This window comes from Centroberyx affinis, unplaced genomic scaffold, assembly GCF_046629955.1.
Source record: "Centroberyx affinis isolate AG114_WGS23_722 - 3 ecotype Tasmania unplaced genomic scaffold, CSIRO-AGI_Caff_v1 ptg000390l_1, whole genome shotgun sequence".
NCBI classification, from domain to species: domain Eukaryota; kingdom Metazoa; phylum Chordata; class Actinopteri; order Beryciformes; family Berycidae; genus Centroberyx; species Centroberyx affinis.
Window position 1 is genome coordinate 13,916 of NW_027279058.1, and position 24,832 is coordinate 38,747.

A 24,832-nucleotide genomic window follows, 5' to 3' on the forward strand; every position below is an offset into this window, starting at 1 on the left:
TCTTTCCCCTCTAAGTTTCTTGAGCTGTGTCTCTCTACCTTTCTCTCCCTATTTTTCTCCCCACTCCCTCCCTCCCTTTCTCTCTCTCTCTCTCTCTCTCCCTCTCTCTCTCTCTCTCTCTCTCTCTCTCTCTCTCCCTGTCACTACTCTCTCTCCCTCTACCCTGCTGTGAGTAGGTGGTTCCTTGCTGTAGTTGATTGGTGCGAGTCTATATAGGAGGAGAGACGCTCTAACAGGCTCAGAGTCTGGTGCCCGCTTGCCACACGTTCCCAATAGGACTACCTGTTTTTTTTCCTGTGTCTTTTCCTGAGAGGATTTACTTTCTTCTGACAGCATGTCGGAGGGCAAGAAGAGGGAAAGGAAAGGGAGAAAGAAGGGGGGTAAAAAAGGACAAAAGAAGGAAGAGAGTGATCCCACTAAAGGTAAAAAAAAAATGAAAGGTGGTTCTGGTGATTTTGGTGTAACATTTTATATGTTGTGTATATGTTATGTGTATGTGTGTGTGTCAGAGAGAGAGAGAGAGAGAGAGAGAGAGAGAGATTTGGAGAGAGAAAGAGAGAGACTGAGTTTGTGTTACTGTATTACGGAAGTGCGGGACAAAGTATCCCCTCGTCTTGTCAAAGCTTGCCGCCAGGTTGTCACATGGATGGGTTTCCTAATGTGGACAGCATGTAGAGGCACATCTGCTTTTGGCAGCACATTGGAAGTGCACTGGAGTGAAATAATATGGCTTTTGTGTAAAAACCCAAATAAAACCACTGAAACAAGCTCTGGACCGCACAGCACCAAAATACTATTGTATTAGGAACCCTCTGAAAACTGTCACTAGCTGTAACTGCTTTTTAAAAGTTTTTTAGTTGCTTTAGTATGCTCTGACATAAACCACAGTTTTAACACAGAGTTTTGTTTTAATGCTGTCAACAAAATAATTGTTTCCAGAGTTAAACTTGATGTTTATAGTGCTATACAATATTGCATTATGGATTATTTGTGATAGGTCATAGCTGAGTAACTGTTACAGTACATTTAGTGCTCATCTTTCCTCTGAACCTGTCGTGAGTCATCCAACATGAAAATGTATCTGTCTTTTCTGTCTTTTTGCTGGAAGCTACTTTGACATTGGGATAGCATGGCAGCTGCTTGTCTTTCAGAGTCACAAACGTAGCAATGTGCTGGCTCAGTGGTGGCTGCTACAAGCCGCAGCATGTCACTGTAGTCTGACCTCAGGTCATGGGGAAGCCCAACCCCCGTTTCAAAGACACTTAAAGGACAATACCAGGATTTTCGATATGTGGGTACTACGTCATTCCTGGCTTGATAGGAGTCAATATCTGAGACTGCATCTTTACACGCTAACAAGGTATTTGGTAGCCATTTTGTAAGGATTTGTCACTCCTATAGGCTTCCACATCTTACAAAGCACCACATTTCATGAAAATGCCAAGCTAAACTCAGTTGTGTTACTTTGTTTTTATAAGTTACTCCAAAATGGCTTAGTGCAACATGTGAAGAAGATGCTCTTGGTCGGAGGCTACATGGAGGTAGTTTTCAGAAAATAGGTACAAGACTGAGTTTAGCATGGCATTGTCAAGAAATATGATGTTTTTTGTAGGGCTTCAGGGTTTTGAAGTCGCACCAATTTGTTTTTGGCTTGGGTTAGTGGTCTGTGGTCAGTTTTCCTTTATGTTACAAAAACAAAGTTGAATATATAAACAATTAGCGAGTCCTTATTGCAAGTTTGGAAGTGATCTCCAAACATGTAAAATAAGCAGCTAAGGCTCCAAAATGGGTTGTCAGGAGAGAAAGAGAGAAAAGGAACGACACAGGTAGAGCTGTCTCTTCTACTCAACCATCGCACTATTTCAATGTCAGACTACTTCCTGTATTCGTACCTCGTTCATGTAATTCTTTCATGGTGGGTAAATGTATTTCTCTCACTTTGTGCACGTAGCACGTATTGATATTTTAAGACATTGTGCTCCATGCACAAAATTTAAGTAGATCAGGCTGGAAAGGAAGAGAGAAATGGTATAAAATTTTCAAAACTGATTGTACAGCCCACTTGACCTAATGCTCCAATCATTCTAGGTCTAGCTCTACATACTGATTGACTTATGCTTTTTCTGGTGAAGACATCTTATTTTTGCTGGACTAAGTCTTAAAAATTGCATTATTATTATATATTATATATACATATTTTGCAAACAATAACTGGCAAACTCTATCTCTATGCAGTTGGCAAACTAAGTACAGCATTACAGTCTAGAAAACATCTATAAATATGTATGGAAGTGCTCCATTTATTTGGGTCTTTTGGACAAAGTTCACTTGTGAGCTAGCCAGCAAGCAGGCAGCACTATAGCCCACATCTCTCTTTTTGAAGCTGTGTAACTTCACGTGCGGCCGTTTGTCGACAACCACAAATTGGTAAGAAAACAATAGTCCTCTCAAGCATGGTTCTCAGCGAAAATGTCTACTGACAGGTCATGACACACTTTTATTTTGAAAATACTCTGCAGCTGGGACTGTTGCATCTGCCAGTTTATGAAAGAATTTCCATTTGTTCTGACCTGGTGGGTCAGTCAGAACCCGCTGAAAACAAAGGCCATGAATCGTATTTGAACACAGCGTTATGAGTGCAAGTTATGCACCTTAGCCTGCTGAGCCACTATGACACCCCGTTAACTATTTTTGACAGTTACAAGGGGTTACTTTCTTTCACAATTTTACAATGCCAACAGAAATGAAATCACCATGTTTTGCAAGAAATTCCATCACAAACAGTTTTTTTTGGTGGGAGCCATAGCTGATATTAGTGCAGAAGGAATCTGAAAGTGTCATACGGTTTAGTTCCTCATCATTAGCGATTTGGAAAATTATTTTGGAATTCCAAAGGTCACCTGGAAAAAGTAACCAAAACCAGTAGGACAAACAAGGTAAATGAATGTGCAAAAGTTTCATTATTTTGGCTACTGGAATCAATGTTGCTATAGCAGCTTAGCTCTCTGTGTTTTGATAATAGGACAGGTTCAGAAAATTCCCTTCCATACTGAATACTGAAATTGGGGTTTTAGTTACCTAGGATCCACAAGCCAATATTTTTATCACAATAAAATTTGTTCATATCAGTCGATAACGATAATTATCACATATTAAATCATGATGTCTGTTGTATAAAGGGTACAGCAGCTATGGAGGAAAACCTATTTTCTGGCAATGGTGGAAAGAAGAATGGCCAATTGGTACCATTTTTTAAAATGTTCAAAGCATTGAACTGTACATTTATACCAAATTTACTGCTTTTACGCAAATCTGAATGGTTTGGCCTATTCTGTTCTAATTCACTTGGAGTAGGCTAATGCCATTTGTGATGGCTCTTGCTGCTGAGGAGCAGTGCTTAATTTGGGCCGGATCCTGCCGGAACAGGATCCGGCACCTCGCGGTTTTGGACTACCTACATTAGTTATTTGCGTGGGCGGGTCCTCTGGCACCTTGTTTTTTTGTCTGCCATGTTATAATCCCAATAGTTGACTCTTCCTTTCCCCTCCCTTCCAAAAACCTAATTGGCTCATTTCCATATGAAGACAGGTGATTACCCTATTAGAAAGTAGCAACAAGCGCACCTAATCACGTCACACGAATGAGCTGCTCTGCAGACTGTGTTATGGTAAACTTCAGACATCGTCATGGCTAAAAGACAGTTGAATTTGCTGTTCATATGTCCGCTGTGTGGACTATTTATTTGGAAAATTAGACAAGGTAAGCATGTTTTGTTTTTGTTTTTTTTTGTAAACGTGTTACAGTTTTCTGCTGGGACAGTAACATCTAAATTCATATTTGCATAGATGAAAACATCAATTATTTGGAGTGTGGACCTGTAAGTCCCACAGTTACATATGTGGGCAATTGCGCATGTTATGTTGAGTGTCCAGAAATAATTGGTAATATAATTGGTTGACGTGAAGGTCTGTAAGCCCCACATCAATGTGGGCATTTCAAAACCAGCGCGGTCCAGCTGAGTATCGCGTTTAGGTCTACTTCTAGCTGCATGGCACGACCATGACACGTTTTATTGCTGTCATTTCATTATTCACTGACATTGTTTCCTAAGGTCAAACCAGATATCCTATGACAGTATTTGTGTTGAATATTAATGCGTAACTAGGCCTACTCGAACCAGAATTTGCCTTGTAAATGGTTGAAGCCATTAGCCTATCAGTTTCCTTGATGTGTTTATGTGTGATTAGCATAGCTCACAGCCAAGTATGTGGGCATTTTGATGTTGTGCACAGCGCAGTTATAGCCTACATTCCACTTGCTCTAATATTGTTTCAAATGATGAAACAGATTCCTAGTAGAACCTGACTTCGTTGACACGGATCTTTGCCACAGTTTACAGTGCATGCTTCACTGTTTCTTGTCAGACTAGCCAACATATTTCCAACAGTGTCTTCTTCCTTTGAGGTAAGGTTAGGTCTCTTTATCCACTGTCACTTGAACTTTAGTTGCAAAGGACATGCATTTTGTTCATCTTCCTTGCTAGCACTACTCAATGTTAGCAACCAAAACAGTAGTATGTGTTGCTCTGGTGGATGTGTATTTTTCACTGTGCAACCAAACTCGCCTAATGGTTAGCTAATTGATTCATTTAGAATGGTAGGAATGTAGCTCAAGATGTGACAGAAGGTGCTAGGAAAGTCAAAGTACGGCTATTTCAGTTAAAAAGATTAAAGTAAAAGTGTAGTTTACTAAAGCAATACTCAAGTACTGTACTGTGGTTACATTGGAGCTCAAAGACAAATTAGTTTTTTTAGTCTTAAAGGAATAGTTCACCTAAAAATTAAAATTTAGTCTCACCCTCATGTCACGTCAACACTGGTGAGGTTTGTATGTCCACATAACACTCAGTGAGTTTGCTAGCGCAGCTCCATGTTAGCCTTCTCCAAAAGTGAAGTGGCTGGGAATTGGTTCTTTAGAGTTCCTAAAAGGGCAAAAAATTACCATAAACTTTCTCCAAACAGCGTAAGTCCTAAGCGTAAAGTGTTCTGAAGCCAAATGATTGCACTGTGAGTCCAGAAGTCCAATATTTATTGACAAATGTGTGTTGAAATATTGTATGGACAATATAACTGGCAACAATTATTTTTTAAAAGTGTATTGGTTTCAGTGGCCGACTACTGTTGAAATGGTACATTTAAAAACATTAAACCCATTAGTGAGCAGTAGACCATCAGTGTTACAGAACTGTGGACGGGGAAATACAAATGTCAAAAGTTGATTGCTGGAAATCCAAGTGTAGTGCAAAAGAACTGATGTTTGGCTTTTCAGTGGCTATTCGAATTTCTAGTCTTTTGCATCTTACACAGATGTTTTGTTACATTTATAAGTGTGCAGTGTCTGAGGACTATTCCCACATGCAAGGCCCGTTTGTCTGGTTGTCTCACCATGCAATGTGCCTTTTGACAGTGGGCAGTAATGTAACATAACATGAAAGTAATGTGGGATACTTTGTCTTGGAAAGAAAACACAAGGGCATGCCTCAAAGACTCCTTTTCCAACCTCCTGGTAGTAAAACAGCCATGTTAAGTCAATAATGCGAGCAATGCATTGTTAATTCATCGAGTGACTTTGTTGTTTGAACCTCTTTCTGGGGTGAGTTCTGAATTTTCCAACTGTTCCCCAAGGCATGAGCTGTTGACACGCAGGATAGGCTTCTATTCTCGAATTTGATTTTTATAGTCCGTGTCTGCAGCTGCCCCTCCGCTTCAAAAAGAGAGAATTGGGCTGTTGTTAAGGCAAGGGTTTATCAATGTTGTCTTACACTTTTTTCCACTTGCACAGTGGAAATGAGACATCCATTTGTCTTAAAGAGATTATTCTATCTCCGATTATAAGAACTATTTATTGGCTTGTTGGCATACACTATACATGCAATTAACATGTTTCAGTTCATGTACTTTCAGTTTTCACTGTATTGTATTTGAGTTGTGTAAATCAACCCGCTCTCATGATGCTGTTTGTTCACATCTCTGTCAGCCCAAAGATGGGCAAATATCTCACTGAGATATTCAGTGAGATAAGTTTCTTTCTTGTTGTCTATACTCCTTGGCACAATAATTAAGAATACTGACCACTTCTAACCTGTGGTCAGTATTCATCACTGATATTGATCAGTGGTGTGCTTAGTCCTGCATAAATAATAAAGTGGTCACATGTACAAATAGAGCTGTAAACACTTATTTCATCTGCTCTTAATTGTTTCTAGCAAAATGGGCTGTTAGAAGTCGCTGAGGTAATCCAAATATCTCTGCTCCTAGTTTCAATACCACACAGACATTTATGCCATGTGCAATGAATGTTCTATTTACAGCATTCTATTTTGTATAAGTATTCTCTTTTATTCTTCGGAATCTTCTGTTCTAGGAGGATTCTATTTTAAGAATTTTGGATGATGATTTCAATATTGGGATATTCATAGAGTCTGTAAGGATTCAGTCAGTGAACTATGAGATGTAGTCAGGTTATAACATTTTAGAAGTAATAGCCTATTTCATTTACTCATGAAGTAATATTTTATACTTCTTTTGTTACTTGATAGGAAGCTGTCTGTTTTTTGGCTATATAGTGATGGGTTCAATCCTTTTGTGTTACACAAATGAATGAGCTGAATTAGACAGACAGTGTTTAATGTAGACAAGAAGAAGAACAGAAATGTACTCACCATGTAAACACAATGTTCAATATCTGTATCTCAAAACTAGAGTGTATGGGTCATACACTCTAGTTTGATTAGTTTGACCAAGTCCCGTCTTAGTTAAAACTGCATCCTGTAGATGGGGCAGACCTTCATACACATGTGGTTTATTGGGTTGATGAGGAGTGCAATGTTTTGTTTCTGAAACTTTTCCAGGCAAGGACAAAGCTTGTTTAATTTGCTTGGCAAAGACCGAGCTGCGTCTAGGTGAAGTACTTAGCAGTTTTCTTTATGGTCTAACCTCATTCCCCCTGTTCTCTGACTATGACTAACAAGGCTTTCCTCAGGCAATCTATGCTGGGGTGAATCCAGTAGAGATGAGTGTATATATAAATCATGTACAGTAGTTCATTTGTACAGACTTGGTACCATGCGCTTCAGGTAACACATGAACTCTAGTTTACATTCAGTGTCTGAACAGGACCTTGATTAAAACGTGGCACATTCCTCAATATTATTTCAATCTTTACGCCAGCTTTTGTTAGGTCAAGGAATACTTTGGTCATTTGAGGCATAGCAGTAGGGTCAAGTTATGACCCTGTGGAAAATTTCAGCAGAGATTTCAAATAACATTTGTGCTGGCAAAAGGCATTTTTAACTGAAACAATTCATGAAAATATGTGTGATGAAGCTATCAAACATGCTACAGCAAATGTTATAGTATTCATGAATGTGCCATGCAGTTATAAAGCTCTGGGTCAGGTGTAATGAGTGTCAGTTGAATGACATGCTACCAAGTTTGAACAAATAAACTGCTGTACATTATTGTATTCTAAGTGTTATAATGTTTAGTTGATAAGGTTAAGCACTTTGCCATTAGCCTAATGTGAAAATTAGGGAGATGAATGGACCATGGGTCATTGTGAGGTCTGATTATTTTTACACAGCATGCCTCTTACATCACGTGCTGGATTACAGATCATTGGTTATCAGTTGCATCAAGAACATTGGGAGCCTCACATTTAGGATACTGTCTTGCTGTAGGCCTCTGATAAATCTGCACCATTTGCGGAACTGATTTTAGATCGCCAAATATATAATGTCTATTCACCCTATATAATTTTATGACTTTCTGCAAACCGCATTCATGACATTCTGCAAACCCAATTTCCCATTTGGGACAATAAAATCTTGAGGTCCGTCCTGAGGACAAGCTCATTAAGGTCACTAAGCACCAAGGTCCAAAGGCTCATCGGCCTCACTCCATCATTTTTCTATGTATTTGTCTAACTGTCGTGAGAATGATCACTCACCTTGTCCAACAGAGAGCTGCACAGATAAAACTCATCCTCCTGAAGCACTGTCTAACCAGCTAAAATGTAATTTTAGTAACAAAGAGCTGCAATTGAACTAAAAATAGATGCTTCTCCATTGATCTGTGCTGTATGGGAGCTATTCTGATTCTGACATTTCACTGTCTGTGTTTCCAGTGGAAATCAACATGCTAGCACAAAGACTAAGTCAAACAGACAGTTCCCTTACTGTATCTTGGCATAATCATGACAGCTTGAAGTGGCAATCGGGAATTGTGTTTGTATTTCAAAGCTGAAGCTCATTGGCACTCTTTAAATTGGGCAAAATCAAGTCTACTTGAAGTCAAAGACTGAAGCAATTGACATTGTCACTTAGCTGAGCAAAAAGTGGCAGTAAACTTCAAAGCTCACTGCTGTGAATGATCATTCTGACATTACTATACAAATGAGCTAATCGCTTAATAACAATCTTAGAAGTTATCTGGTAGACTACATCTCCTTCAGTTGGAGCTGTCAGACTTTTTAGAGAGACATTTTGACATTTGGTAAGTCATTTGGTAATATGTGAATACCCAATTTGTTTCCATGTTTAGATGCCATACAGAAATAGGGTATACAAATAGGATGATTGATTGTATACTTACAGAATATTATGGTCACAGTTCTGCTATTCAAACATTGACTGAGAACTAGTTTTGTGCCTGTGATGATAGGATCCATCGCTGAAACAGAGATGTGACCTCTGGCTCCTGTCAGGAGTATTAGTGCCAAGTGACCAAGGCTGGCAGAGCAGAGATTCTGTGTCAAGGTGCAGAGGATACACTGTCACAGATACAGGACAGAGCAGGCCAATGCACTCACAAGGTACTTGGCTAGAGTAGACAGGGCCATCTGCTTTATATCCATATCTACCAGGCTTTACCAGCTTAAAAAAGATGTCTGCTGTTTGTATGTGAATAATTATGGATGTGAAATACAGTGAGCTGAGTGGGGATCAGCAATAAGCACTAGAGACCTCTGCAGAATTAACACAGAAAGGTTCCCGCAAAACATAGTATCTACAGGGCAGAAACATGTATGACTATGACAATGTAAAGATTACTCAATAGGTAACTTATATGGTTTCCTGAAATTGAAAATCGAAATTACTTTCTAATGTCTATACTTGAGAAAATGGAAAAATGCATTTAATTCTTTTATTTGCCTTGGAAGAATAGTGCATTTTTCATTTCCCTCTAGTCTTATCATCTGAAAATTTGCACCATTTTTGAGGGTTTAACTAACTGATGTCTGAACTTACCACTGACTGAAGTGGTAGGCATACATAAGTGGCAATAATGAGCTTTGTTTGAAAGTGCTGTTGAAGAAGCAAACAATACTGTGTAATATTTTCAGCTGGAAATGTCTCACTGAACAATCAGATCTTCTTCAATCCTAACCATATCCAAAGACATCACTATTGTCCATTAAACTCCACAAAGAAAATGAGAAATGCAAGCATCACTCAGTTTTTCTTTCTGCTCAGACATATTGCCTTTACCAGGTCAGTGAAATAGGCCAATCTCTCAAAAAGGAGGACAACTGGGGATAATTTTGGTGCACCTCCATTTCAATTTAATTGCAGTCATTACCTATTGTATACTTCATTTTGCTTGTCATGGTTTGTTTGCCTTCGTTTTGCTGTCATCTTTTAGTGGTGACTGAGAGCAAACAGCTGTAATTTGGAGGACCATGCAGTTCACCACATACATGGAGGTCTAAATGTTTCACATAAGGGCAAAGAACTGTGAATTCTCTGAGAGACTGTGTGTGTGTGTGTTGGGGGGGGGGCATCTTGGCCAGCCCCCGGCTGACCCTTGTTCACCCCTTTTCTCTTGCTCCGCCCTCGATGAGTCTTCTCCTAAACATGTGTGCAGCTGTCAGCTGGCAAGTGTTTTAATCCTGTATTCAGACAATGCACACACACATCATTTCAACAGATTTTTTTGCCTCTTTGAGTAAAAATGTAACTAGTTTGAGACAGTGTTTCTTGTTGAAACTTAACGTCTTGTAAAACATTTTTAAAAACAACTTTTTTTCAAACAGATATCTGCCAGAACAATGTTATAATTACACTAATAAAGTTTAGAAATATAAAAAATAAGGTGTTCAAGTCTGAATACAAAATATAAACACTGTTTTTCACTATGACTTTTACGTTACATTCCTTGCATGCCGTCCTTCACTGACCATAAATGAGGACATGCTCTTTGTTTTGTTTTGTCCAGTCGGGACATAATGACTGATTGGGAATCCCCAAGCCCTTAAACTGGGGCAGTGGATCATCCAAAGCCAAAAGATTAAAGCCGAAGATGACATCTTTGTATGCATGAGATAATGAGGTGAATAATTACAAGCCTACTGTATGTTAGTAGAAATTCATATGGAACTTATTGAAGGTACTATTGGTTAGTAGTGAGGAGTTTTTAATTGTCAGAAGGAAACGTTTATTCTAACCACCACTTGTATTCCCTGACTTTGGTCATGAATTTCAAAGTGCAACTGTGATGACTACCTGGGGACTAGATTTGCTCCAGCACTTGTCAGGGGAAGATGATTGAACTATTCTGTTATGTGGAAAATATAGATTATCACAAAGGCATCACAAGTATTTTTTTCTTTTTTCTTTCTCTTTATATATTTTCATCACAACCTTGGTCTCATCGATATTGTCACAGTCTCATAGGCTTTTCTTGGTCTTGTTTTTACTAATTGCCAACTATCTTGCGAGTGTTTTTTGCATATATTTATGTTTCAGTAGTATTTTCCTCATCAGTTTGTGGATGTTTGATAAATACTGCTTTAGGTGTTTTTACAGCAGCAAAGCCAGGATGAGATTCAGCCCGTTTATTAGTCTGAGGCAAAGTAGATAATGTCTCTGGTGACAACATCTGGTGGTCACATGAGAGAGTTGTTGGCTCCGTCCATAGAGGCATGATTTGGCTCTACTGCTGTGTTATCTCTCTGTCTCTCTGTCTTTCTGTCTCACTGTTTCTCCCAAAACACAAACACATTCATCTATATAAACCATGCTAAACAGCCTATAGTCAAGTATAGGTGCATATTGTAGTTAATAACGTGATTTTTTTTCTCTTTCTCTCTTTTCTTAGCTGCTGCTCCAAAGTTGAAACGGATGAGGAATCCATTAATAGTGGACGAGGGAAGCAGGCTCACAGTTAAGTGTGAGGCCACGGGGAATCCTGTCCCCAGCTATAGATGGTTCAAAGATGGCAACGAGCTCAAGAAGAGCAAAGAGATCAAAATAAAGAACAGCCAGTGAGTATAAATCACCCATATACTGTAGACCTAACACAAAAAACGTAAGATAATTACAGATGAAGGTAACCAACTTGGTCGCAGCTTGGTTGTAATTATCAGTAGTTTGTGCCAATGCATTTATTAGGTGACTAGTATTTGAAGCTAAAAGTCAAATATCAACATTGAAATTAAATGAAAATATATTTTATATTTGGCATTGTATGAACTTATTTATTCTCATAAATTTCATTAAGTTAATTTAATCGTTTATTTATGAATCAATCATTGATTCATAAAAAATCATGAGGAGAAAAATACCCAACAGTGAAGTTGGTATCCTTGTAGAATTCATAGATTCTCAGAGTTTTAAGCTACAGTATAGTAGTAAAGCGTCTTACTGGTGTAAGGATATATTGACACAGGGTGGAGCTATAAAACCAAGGACCCTTTTTAGAACACGCTAGGTAGCTATAAGACTTGGTCCTGTTGTCTTATTGTAAGCAGTTATTCACCCTCAAAACTGCCCCAGAGTAACTGACTGAGCTGTTGCCATGCTGGGGCTGCCTGCCCTGTTGTCTGCCTCTCTGTCCCCCATGTTTCCACTTGTTGTGTTTCCATGCTATTTCCTCCTTGCCCCGATTCCCCTGACTCAGCTATGAGAGTGTTGTCTCCCACAGGAAAAACTCCAGAGTCCAGATCAGCAGAGCAAAACTGGAGGATTCTGGGAATTACACATGTGTGGTGGAGAACTCGCTGGGAAAGGACAACTCCACTGGCACTGTTAACGTCCAAAGCAGTGAGTATTGTGTCCTAAGCAACAAGCGAAGTGCCACAGTTTTACTGGCAGTGTTATTGTTGCCAATGTTATTGTAACTGTTGCCAATTGAGAGATCCAAAGGAGCCATCACAAACAGGCATGTAACAATGGCAATATGCGTGAAGAACAACTGTCCACACATTTGGGTGTTGCTCATTTATCAGTAGAATATGAGGTATTTGGAGGTAAATGGAATTTACATACAATATATTGTGTGATTTCTCACAGTTTGAGTTACTCAGTGCTGTGATTTCATTGTTGGCAGAGTGAAATCATATGCAATCAGAGATGCACAATCTCTTTGGCCTGCAATAGTACACAACAAAAGCAGCAGACAGTAGAGTATACAACCTAAAACATAGCTAAATATGAAAGTTGTACAAAACTGTCTAGTGTCTTCATAGTCTGTGTTACAATTTAACAGAGACTTTCTCAGTAGTGGTGTCTGTGCATTGCTGAGTTTAGCGAAGTAGCAGATGAAAGAGATTTGATAACAGCTGCTTCCATTTGGTGGGGTGGTGAGTTTGTGTTTGTTGCGAGTAGTGCGGGTAGTGAGTGTGGCTGCTGAGGGTAGTTTGTTGTCTAAGTGGAGGGAGCCAGTATGAGAAATGGGAGGCAAAATTCATGCAACTCTGGTTTTTGCCTCTTCTCAAGGGAGGACTTGATGTTATCTGGTGTTGGACAGTCAAAGAATTATATGGCAGGTTGTCTTGCACACATGATCCAAAACCTGCTTGATGTGCTTGAGGAGGTGCAGCTTCCTGCTGGCACTTTGAGTTCACCTGGTTGCTCCATCTGAAGTCTGCTGAATAATGTCTGAGGACTTTGATTTTCTGCAGCACTACCAAGGGGCTGTGGTGCTGATAGAGTGAGGTGGTGCAGGTGCTGTTCTTTTACTCAAAGTTATGTGCATGGCTACATATTCCTTTTCATGCTATTGCGGGTGGACCAGGTGTTTCATGCATTGAGCTGCTCCAGAAATGAGGAGGGCCACACTGTTGCAATCTGATTTCCAGCAGATTAATATCACCAACATGCTTCCACACCGCATTTGGAGAATCAGTGACAGCTAGAAATAAGATAGGGCCAAGGAGAATTCCTTGTGCCTCACCACAGTGGAGATACTCCCATTCCCTCTGCTGACCTTGACAGCCTGGCAGGTTTTGTACACATCCCACACTGGGATGGAAGGTAGCCGGTGAGGAGAAGGGGGGCCGAGGAGCTGAGTGGTCACTCAATGTCCTCGCATTCACATTCAGTTACAATAATCGCTCCCTCTGCTCTCTTTACATTTGTCAAAGCCATCTTTTAGTGCCATTGTTTAGGGTTAACAGACTTCAGTTGAGCAACATTATCAGAGTAGCAGCTCTGTTTCGATGAAGAAAGAGCCCATTGTGTTTTAAAACACAGAGTGTCTCAGTGGTTCAAACATGCTAGTTTGATTGCCAACTAACAATTGTGTAGAAAAGAAGTCATCCATCTTGTATTTAAATGAAGCTGAATGTCACCTCATTTTATTTTCTGACGTCTAAAAAGCTTTGGTTAAGTTTTATAGCCACACGTTTTTTCATGTTGCTTATAGGCATATATTGTGATTGCCCTTACTTGGCTTCATTCCAGTGTGGTGATGTGCAATTTTTTCCTCATGATTGTGCAATATTTAAAGGGTCAGTTAACAAAGATTTCAAGCTCTAGAAGTCACACAGTGCTCACATTTATGAAAAATTAATTGGATAAACAGTGATCACTGAGAGATAATCATGTTTAATGACTACTATAAATATACAATAGATCAGGTTTTGCTGTGGACCCTGAAAAGGTCGGGACACCCTGGTGGTACCACCTGGTCACCTGAGTGTGTAATGTAGGTCTATGAGCATGTGACTGGAGCCCATGAAACTCTAAATTATGATCTTAGGATGCAGAAGTGGTGATAATACAACAATATCTGAGAAAAGATAACATTGCAAAGCACTGAAAAGTGGGCCAAAAGGTAGTCATAATGAATGAAACAGCTGAGCAATTTAATGGTTCACTATACAACGTTTTCACCTCCTGGGAAAACTTGATATGCCCACATCTGGTGCAAAATATGAGTTACCTTTGATGACTGGGGTGTTAATAGTTGCATTTAACGTGAAGGCACATTTGTGCATGTTTGCGCTCATGTGCATGCATCTCATATAGACATTTGTGCGTCTGCGCGCGCGCGCACGTGTGTGTGTGTGTGTGTGTGTGTGAGTGAGTGAGCACGCATGTGTAAATGTATGTAAGTGCGTCTCTATATGTTCTTCGGTATATGAATATGTGCGTCTGTCAGCAGTGACGTTTCCTCAAATCTCTTCTCCCGGTTATTCAAACAATGGCATCACTGTATGTCCTATCTCGTGCCAAGATCAGTGATTCTGGTACAAAGTCGACGTGTGTGTGTGTCTGTGTTTGTCTCTGTGTGTGTGTCTACAGTACAAGTGTGTGTGTGTGTGTTTGTGCACTATTCAATAGACAAGCCCCATTGTGTTACAACAACACGCCTAGTTCCGTCGTGCTCCAGGGGAGAAGGCAAGACAGGGCGAATCAGGGGTGGTATGTCCATAGGCTGGGGGAGGGGCTCGCTCAAACTACATCAATGAAAAGAAATGGCAGCAATCAGTGTATGTTGTTGTGTTTATACAACATTGAGGTAGTAAGACTGAAATCAGCAGGTGTTGAAAAAAAAAAAGACATATTTCCTTTGCAGAGAATGTTTGTGATAATAATGAGCTGTGTTTTTGCTTTCTCAGCCTTTTCTTGTGTGACATGTTGGATTTAAAAATGTCTGTACAATCCACACATGCTATCTTCTTGGTTTTTATGCAGAGGATGTATGATTACCGAGGACCAAGGACTGCTTTTCATCCTAAGGTCATAAGAGAAATGGCTATTGTGGTAAAGGGCTGCAGTGGAGTATGCTTGCCTGCTGCAGTATGTTGCCGAAGCAGTATGTAGCCGCAGTATTATCTGTGTATGTGTGCCTTCTAGGGAGGGAGAGGGAGGGAGGGGACGGGTGCAGATGTAGATGGACAGAGAGAGCAAGAGAAGAAGAGAGAGTGGGTAAAGAGGGGGGGGATAGAATGAGAGAATGCATGACAGAAAGCAGATGGAGACATAGGGAAAGAGAGAGAGAGAGAAAGGGACATAGAGGATAAAGGGAGAGAGAGAGAGGGAGAAAGAGACAGAGTAAGAAAAGTATGAAGAGGAGGAAGGCGAGAGCCTGCTGTGTTGCAGAGGAGACTTTCACACCCATTTTAGAATGCAGTTAGCGCTTGCTAGCTTTGTCCGAGGCGCTTCCCCACTGTATCTGATGCCCACAGGCACCCAGGTGCTGCCTGGGACACCCAGTCTTTTTCTGTACCGCTGACAGTTCATCAGGCATTGTAGTACTGACATATTATTCAGGCATGCAAACAACAAACACACACACATGTACACATTTGTGCACGCAATCAGACACGCACACAGTTTTGCTGAAATCTACTGTATCTAGGTAATTCTGTGCGGCAATTGCAATCATTCGAAATGTTGGCTTTCATTCTGACATAGAGGGAGAGACACTGAGAGCTAAGGGTCATGGCTAATGAAGACAAACAGCACCAAGGCACAGGAGCATCATCCTAACCCCCCAGAGAGAGCCAATGTAGCACACGGCTGCCCCTGACCACTGTCTGTTCTGGTGGAGGCAGACTCTGGGAAAGCATCGCTCAGCTCCACCACATGGTGAACAGAGGCCACCACAACCCGGCTCAGCGGCTCACACACTGCATCCCCCTGCCAGCCTTTCACTTCTCTTTATGTCTGGTTTGTGTGTGTGTGTGTGTGTGTGTGTGTGTGTGTGTGTGTGTGTGTGTGTGTGTGTGTGTGTGTGTGTGGGTGGGGGTTAGTGGTGGTTGGGTGTGTTGTATGGGGGGAGGGGAGGGTGCTCAGAGGGCAGACAGTGGCAGCAGACTGAGATCTTTTCGCATTGCAACCACTGACCTAATTTCCCTTTCCCTTTCTCTTTAGTAGTTTTATTGTTTTGGAACGCTGAACAGTTGAAAACATTTCTGACAGAGTGATTACTCTGTTATTAAGCTTAAGGAATAGAACAAAATAAATTACAGACGAGTTTGAACATACACACATTTGATATGCATTGCATCAATTAGACAAGGAGTGCCAGGCCAACCCGACACACGGCTTTGAGGTGTGATGAAATAGGAGTTGACTTAACATTCCTTACGATGAAAAGCGGCATCTCAATTTATTGCAAAACTCATATGACAGAGAATGTTAAAGATGGGGATCATTGCAACTCACTATGAAGAGCAGAAGCATATGGCCCTTCATTGATATTACACATAATAGCGGGTCATTATTCAGTCCAGCCATCCCATATCAGTATTTGTGTAGAAAGACAAATGTGACACCCACCTCTAAGGAACATGGTGTGCAAAAAAAAAATAGGCGCTGTGTTCTGGGGAGAATCTAAACTTACAGTGAACTCCTCATGCATTTTAAAACAGGCAATACATAGTGGCTCCATGCCAGCCATGCAGTTTGCCAATAATATTGAATGGTTGGACTTGTGTGGGGATTATACTCATGTCACTTTGTTTGACCAGTAGAAAAGAAATGCACACTGTCAGCTGATAAAGTGCCAGTTATAATTATTCAGCACAGATGGTTGGATGTTCTGCTGAGTTGAATATTTTAGTTGCTTGCTATCACTGTTTCTGCCTTCAGACTACTTACTTAATGCTCCTCGCTCTCTTTAGAGCATTAGGCTGCATTTGGGCTGCTTTGAAAGTTTGGTACACGGATCAATCAGTGCTGCAATTTTGATGCTCTTTTTTGAATCCAGGAGGCTTCTTTCACATTTTTGCTTCTTTTTTTTTTTTTGCATTTTAGTCGGAAAAAAATCATTATGCCAACGTCAGCTTTGTGACTGTATGCAGAATAGTATGCAGTATGTGTATGAGCGAGTGTATGGGTGTCTCCTGGTGGTCTGGAATATCATGTGCTTGTTGCAGTTTCTGAAACAAATGCTGCCTTTTCCAGAGTGTTGTTGTCAGCCCCATGCCCAACCCCCAACACAGAGGACCAGGGACCATTTGTTGTCCATGTGGTCTGACCTCCACCCTGTAATCTGTCTGGCATGGTTAGACCGGCTGCCCTTGTGCAAAATGGTGTAGTGTATCACCGACTACAGTAGTACACATATTTTCTGTAGGGCCGGTTTGATGGAGCCACACTAGTGGAAGTTTGCATTGCTCCACGTGGCTTTAGATTAAGGCCTTCCATTCTCCTACAGGCTGCTGTGTTGTGATAAGCGCTTGCGAGGCAGCCATGTGTCTACAGGCTGCAGGTCACATCCTTAGGGGGTGCTGTGCACAGCTCCACTGAGAGAGTGTGTGAGCTTCCAGGAATGTGTTGATGGAAATCGCAGCTGAACATATGATTGCTCCAACCTCAGCAGTCATGCTGGGGCCCACCAGCAACAATTTTGTGCATGCATGCACGCACGCACACACACACACACACACACACACACACACACACACACACACACACACACACACACACACACACACACACACACACACACACACACACACAAAGGCACACACCTTTACATGCTTTCACTCCCCACACTGAAGCCAAACACAGTTGCCCCGCTCATAGAATGAACACTTTACTAACTAAAAATTACCTAATAACTATTTAAATTGCGTGTACAAAACATTAGGACCACTTTAACATTTAGTTGCACTGCTGCTTGTTCTCACAGCATCCTCAGTTTGTCGAGGCATAAAGTTTACAAGGTGTGCTACAGGCAAGCTGGTCCAGGTTGACTCTTACCATGGTTGCGTCAAGATGGCTGGTAGTGGATCTCTGTTCCAAATAGCTTGTTCTGTCTCATCTCATAGATGCTGAATTGGACTTAATTCTGGTGGCTTGGCAGGCCACTGCAGGAAGCTGAATCCACTGTCATGTTTGTGCAGCCACTCATGGACAATCCTAGCCTCGTTAGCATGGGGCATTATCCTGCTGAAAAAAAAAAAATCCATTTGTAGATGGATACTGGTTGCCATGAAGGGATGCACCCGATTGGCTATGATGTTTTGATATCCTGTGGCGTTAAACTGTTGCTCTGATTATCAAGGGACGCAATGTGTGCCAGAAAAACACACCATACACTGCCACCCCATCAGCCTGCATAGGCATGGCCATGGATAGGCAAATGTTTGTTTATTAGAAATATTATTCTAATTATATTCGTGATACTTCCAGAAAAATAAAAAACAGCTGAAAGTGATATGTGAGATCAAGTCTACACTGAATACATTTTGCATTTATTAAGAACAGAATATAATATTTGTCTTAATCAACAAAATGATTTGAACTTACCTATTAAAACTGTACAATAAATATAACTGAATATTGTGCATTGTGGCATTTGAGTTTTCGCAATGTACATGTGAATGTGTGAATCAATAATCACACATTCACCATAACCTAAGCTATTGCATAGTGACATTGCACATAGCTGCCATATGGTTGACACTTTTATGCAAAGTGCCTTGCAGTACCATGAGTGCATGCTCTCTCAGCATTGGTGGCTCTGGTGGGAATCAAATACCTAACGCTGGCAGTGTGAGTGCCATAATCTACACTCTAAGCCATACAGGAGCACAAAAATAGAATTTTAACTAGCAAAAATGCAAAACCTGATAAAGCCACATAGAGTATATTTGTAGGACAATAAGTAGAGCAATAGCAAGCAAAGATATAGTATTTTGCAAATGTTATCAACTGTTAGCTGAAATGGAGAAAATAGATTCTGATGTATGGAGGAAGTGAAATAAAGCCTATTACTGTGTGCATTGGCAGCTGTGTCATATTCAACTCACCACCAGACACACTTAACACATTTAGACACACCTATGCAGTTTGTCACTGCATCAAATTGCTTTCTCTCTGACTCTGTTAAAACTAGTGTGTCTAATTATTGTCGGCAATAAAGAAAGGAATTGTAACCGAGAAGAGTTTTGCAGGGAAATTTCCATTTCTGCAACATCATTGGTGAGATGAGATTGAATGAATGTGCAGAAACCACACAGGCCTGCTAAGGGCTCTGATTTCTCACTCTGACTCAATCGGACCCATTTTTCCAATAAATTTGTAGAATGGAATCATGTCATTTGGTTGTTTGTGGTACAAAGTATTTTATGTACTAAATATCCCTTTATGTAGCATAATATTTTTCATTGGCAGCTGTGGTACAATAACTGCTACTCGCCTGCTCTACTTACAATAGACATGATCAGAGAGGAGAAGACTGTTGAGAAGATTTTTATTTTGTTGTATTGTTGCATATTATTTAAGGTAGTAATTTTCTAATTTCCTAAACTGAGACTTTCAGTACTACTTAGTCATCATGTTGTTTGGACAAGTTTGGGGGCAAAAGGCGAAAAACAGCATGTTATGATACTTTGATTCATACTATGATTCATTCAAAGTAATGACTTTTAGAGGGTTATTTAATTACCCAGGATTCTAACACAAATAAAGCTGTACTGTACAAAAAACTGTGTTTTACTCACAGCCTCCCTCGTTTTCCTTCCAGTAAGTCTTGATATCTGTCCTACGTAAATTAAACATTAAGTACTACTTTGAACTAGATAAACATCCCTCCTTCCCTCCCTCTATTTCTCCCTTTAATCTGCGTAGTAAAAACACAACTTACTCACCCTGACTACGCAAATGACAAGATAAACTCAGCTCAAATGACGCTAAAGGATGTTAGTTGCGGCCGTGGCTGAATGTGAAGTATCTGTAAGCCAGTCAATGGCATTGATTGGTGTGGGTAAGCAGCAGCAGCCATGTCTGAGGGGAGCGGGCCCTGACACGTGCCAAGCGCTCTGTATTTACAGGCCGCTGGAGAACAGCTTGTCAGGTTCCCTGGATCAAACCCCTGTGCCATTAGTCATGCCCACTTTTTCAAAATTAGGCTCAGTCCTGACTTTCCTCTGAGGTGGCAGTCTGATCACACCGGCATCTCAGATTGGGATCGGACTTGCCAATTTATGTGTTGGACCACAAAATCTGAATCCGGCTCATTCTCTGTGGACTGGATGAAAAATAGGGTGTTGTAATCGAAAAGACTCACACACAGCACACATGACAGAATGTTGCTAGCAAGGATCATATGCGGTTTAGAAATGTTGCCAAATGACTGCTGGATAGCTGAATGTGCGCTATTTCAAATTAACAATGACGCAAGGAATTGATCCTAGCTGGCCTTGGCCTTTCGAAGCACTAACCACTACATTATCATTCTGCAAAGTATCACAACAAGCTGCAATCACATTCATGACTACAAGCCCCTTAGTTCTACACATTATTCATAATTGTCTTAGCTTCCCACAACACATGCAAATAAATGCAGAGCCTGAAAAAGGTCAGGTTGTCAGTGGTTAGCCCTCCTATAGAGGTGATAATTCAAATGTTTTAACTAACAGAAGCCTATTTTCTGAGCAGTCGCCCAACACTGACCACAGATAACCTAATAGTGTAATTCAATCAATCAATTAATAAATAATTTTCACAGTCCAACCTAAACTTGTATCAACTGTAATCAGCCTGTTTATAATTCTATAATTCTGTCTGCAAAACACAACTTCATAGCTTACTACAAAACAATTAGGGTATCAAACTTTGTACCTTACTGTATTTTGAAGTTCAACACCAACACTACCACGAAAAGAGGCAATTTTTGCTTAGTTCACTGACTAGTCACAATATCGTCACTACACCTACACTGCATTTGTTTTTATTTATTTGCATGGCTTTGCTGCATTAGTGGACAGTATCCGGTACACTGGGGAGATACAGGAGAGATGGAAAAGAGCTTATGTCATGAGCGGATGGACACCCACAGCATTGTAAACACACAGCGTGCGCCCCAGCCACACTGAGTCACCAGGATGTGTTGAACTGGAAAAAATCCTGACAATAATGACATTTTTCTTTTCTTTCTTTTTCTTTTCATCATCCCTTGAATAAATTCTGATACAGAGAGATTAACAGGCTTTGACATTCAGACTGTCTAATTGCCCTGTCAGACTGTATGTAATGTTACAAATTGGCTCAATCTATACATGTACACAGTACAGGACTGAGAAGGATTCGACCACTACACTTCAAATATCATCCAAAGGAATAATAAATCAAAGGGAAATATTAATTCAGGATGACTATCAGGCTGACTGGACCCTAGTTCAGTAGAAATTTCTGAGGCTCAGAAATACTAACATGAGACAGCAACACTGCTAGGTTGTAGCGCTTTTCAAGAAAGATAGCAACGCCGGCAGGTTGTTGCAGCCTTTTGGCATTTGATATTATAACTGCACATTTATTTTTTTAATTGGACATGTTTGTTGTAAGAATGTGTGTGATACAGATATTTGGTAACGCTTTACATGAACTAATAACACCTGAGCAAGACCTCCATAACCGCCGCAAGGCACATTCATGAATACTGATGCAATCCTCACACTATCAAATTTCATTAGATGTTCACATAGTATTTATGTCATTTGTGACACAGCAGAGGAACATTATTGAAAATTTATTGAGCGATCCTTCAGTTCCAACAACCCCAAGTGAGTATAGCAAAATACCAGTAATGTTAGACTCAATAGCTTTTTTTTCTTGGTCTTTGTCATGCCATCAATAAGAGTTTTGAAAATAGAAAACACATGTCAATGCCTAAATATGTAAGTAACTCATAGTCTTATGACGTGTTGGCTATATGTATTTGTTACTATGTTAGAGAGCGGGCATGCTGTTGAATCCTAATCAAATAATTTGAAAACACTGTTGAATCGCAGGATATATAGTAAAAGACACTGTCGGCTAGCAAGCTAAGCTAGTATGAGCTGGGATTGGAGCTTGTTTGTTTGGTAGCTAAAGCCTCGTTACTTTTAATTGACTATTATTTTCCATGTAATGTGATCTCAGGGTATAAGTGGATGCCTTCAATAAGATTTTTGCAAAAAATAAAGTGGTTGAAAATCAAAACACATCTCACTGCTTAGGTTATTCAGTAATCTAACTATGTGACATTTAAGCCCAGTGTGAATGGATGAGGATATTGCTATGTGTCTGGAAGGAAGCAGCTGTTACACTTGAAAAGCTGAGTGAGGTGAGCGGGGGTGGACATGGGGTTTTGCTGTGTGCAGGGCCGTGTTAAGTTTTCCAGGGCCCGGGACAAAACGTAACAATTGGGCTCTAAGAGTTAGGTTAATAACATAGTGGAAGATTCCCTTTGGGCCCCCTTAGGCTCAGGCCCAGGACAGCTGTGCTGGTGGTCCTTCCCTGACAGTGGCCTTCGCTATGCGTGACGGTGGAAGGTTGTGTGTTTCAACTTATCAGGAATCCACAGCTTGCCAAATAACTAACAAACACCACGTTGTATGACAGCATATTTAAAGTGGAAAAGTTACGGCCTGCTAAGTGTGACGTAGTATGAGCTGGGACAGCGACATGTGTTTTGCGTAGGTTTGTTTGTACTTAGTCAGTGATGATGTGCAGAACGTTACTGGGAAGTCCAGTAAATAGATCTAACACTTTGGAGAGGGGTCCATGTGTGCGCTATTGTTCACTCCAGTTTACTCAAATCCCGGCTCCTCCCATTAATTTGCATTTTTCAAAATGGGATGTCATCATGCTTTAAAGGTGTCTTTGGGCACAAGAGGAACATATACTTACCATTCCATTGCTTAATGCTCAGGAGTGCAGTACTATAGTTTGCCTGCCACAGCTGTCTCTCATCCTAAACCTCCCATTACTCCATCACACTGCTTCCTTTTGTTGGTGATTTTGCAACAGTATTCATCACATTATTACGTCTGTTGGGGTGAGCAAGTTCTTTCCTGAGCTTCTATATCAGCGTGGATTCACAGTCAGGAGTGTGGAAGCCATTGAAAAATACAGAATGGGCAGGACCTGCATGACTGCACGAAACCAAGGCCCATTGTGTGTGTCTGGGTGTAAGCGCAGATGTGGACAGTCATACATTCACAGTGAACTTGTCCTTTAGTACGAAGAGGGCCAGCATCATCTGCCTCACAAAGCAGCAGCGCTCCAATGCCCATTTTCGGGGACCTACAGAGTGTGGGTGGTGTGTGTGTTTTTGCGGGAAGAGGGGGCTGAGGCATGGGATACACACAGATACAAGTGTTGCCTGTCTTTCTGGGAACAGCGGGGGGAAAACCTGTATTCCTACAAGCTGGCCACTAGCTGTGAGCACAAGACCCAAATATGGAGCTACGGTGTGCGTCTTCTGAGTCTGGTAGAGGGTTGCAAAGCCTGCGCTTCTCTAGAAACAAGGGCCAGCTGTTGAAGATGAAGGGCAAATAGACTTGGATCCTTCAAAGTATGCTTTTTAAAGAGATGATCTGTGAGATTGCTGTTTTTATTTTATTTGATTCTATTTTTGGTGACATCTTTGTTAATAAGCTGTCATCGCTGTGGTGTTGTTACACTACACTTCATCACTTGGCAATCAAACATGGCCCGGCACTGTGACACCTTTCTCAAGTTTGAGTTTCTGTAGTTACCGGCTTTTTCTTTTCTTTCTCTTCAGCCATGGTGGCTATCACTGGTCATGCAAAGTACCGAGTTCTTCTATCTATTCCAAACAAACCACTGTTGCTGCTTCTGGTGTTCAGCCAAAATTTGTGTCCCGTAACATGTGTTTCCGCTGGTGGTGCGTCTTTGTCTCGATTCCAAGCCAGAGAAGAAAATAACAAAAACATTTTGGTTTTCGTGGATTGTTTTCCTGTGACATTTTTAAAACATTTTATGGGATTACAAGAACTACTTTTACAGTGGCAAAACAACACCACACACCGCGGACAAAATGATGACAAACCACCAGGGGAAACACATTTTTGAGGGGATACAAATTTTGGCGCGTTGGTAACGTAAAAAGCATCAATTCCCGTGTGCCAGAGGATTTTTCCCTGGAAAGGTTTACTCGATACCGAGTGTTTAGAACAGCAAAGTAACTGGGTATCGGTGGAATCACTATTGATTTATATCAATTGGTGACAGAGTGTAGCAAACTGGAAATTAGTTTAGATGAAAATGTCACAGATTATTACTTATTACTAACCTTTATTTGTCCAAGGAAGGTTAGCAGGAGTAAGCATGCTCATTTTCATTTATGCCCTGCTTCACATTCATACAGTTAACCACGTTCAGATTTTGGAGCTAAACACAACAACTATCTCCTACTGTTGGCCACTGAGCTGCTCGAATGGAGTAACTGTGTTGCCCAGTGACACTGCAGCAGTAGTTGTTGAGGGAGGAGAGAGTGTTACTACCCCTCCTTGCACAGATTTTCCCAGCTGGTCTGGGGGTTTCCATCGACCCTAACAGAAATGCACCAGTGTTGCTGTCTGTCAGGTGGGCTGGGACAAAAGGTGGCACCAGGCTGGGTTGCCATTCACTGTAAAGTAGGGTGACCAGACATCCCTGTTTTCCAGGGACTGTCCCGGATTTAGCGCTTTGTCCCCAGCTGGCACTATTATGGAAATGTCCCTGGATTTCCTCCTATCCTGACGACATTAGTATCACCAGGGGAGGGAGGTCTGGTGATTGGTAATTTTTACCACAGGACCATGGGAA

General features: G+C 40.9%; 1 protein-coding gene across 5 annotated transcripts in view; it reads left to right on the plus strand.

Moving 5' to 3' along the window:
- The first annotated feature begins 227 nt into the window (after nt 1-227).
- nrg2a (neuregulin 2a) overlaps nt 228-24,832 on the plus strand; it is a 55,855-nt gene continuing 31,250 nt past the window's right edge. For all 5 annotated transcript variants that reach the window (XM_071515997.1, XM_071515998.1, XM_071515999.1 and 2 more), the window contains exons 1-3: nt 228-422; nt 11,157-11,322; nt 11,982-12,100. In XM_071515997.1, coding sequence (XP_071372098.1) covers nt 335-422; nt 11,157-11,322; nt 11,982-12,100 — 373 coding nt within the window. In that variant the 5' untranslated portion in view covers nt 228-334. The remainder of the gene's footprint in view (nt 423-11,156; nt 11,323-11,981; nt 12,101-24,832) is intronic.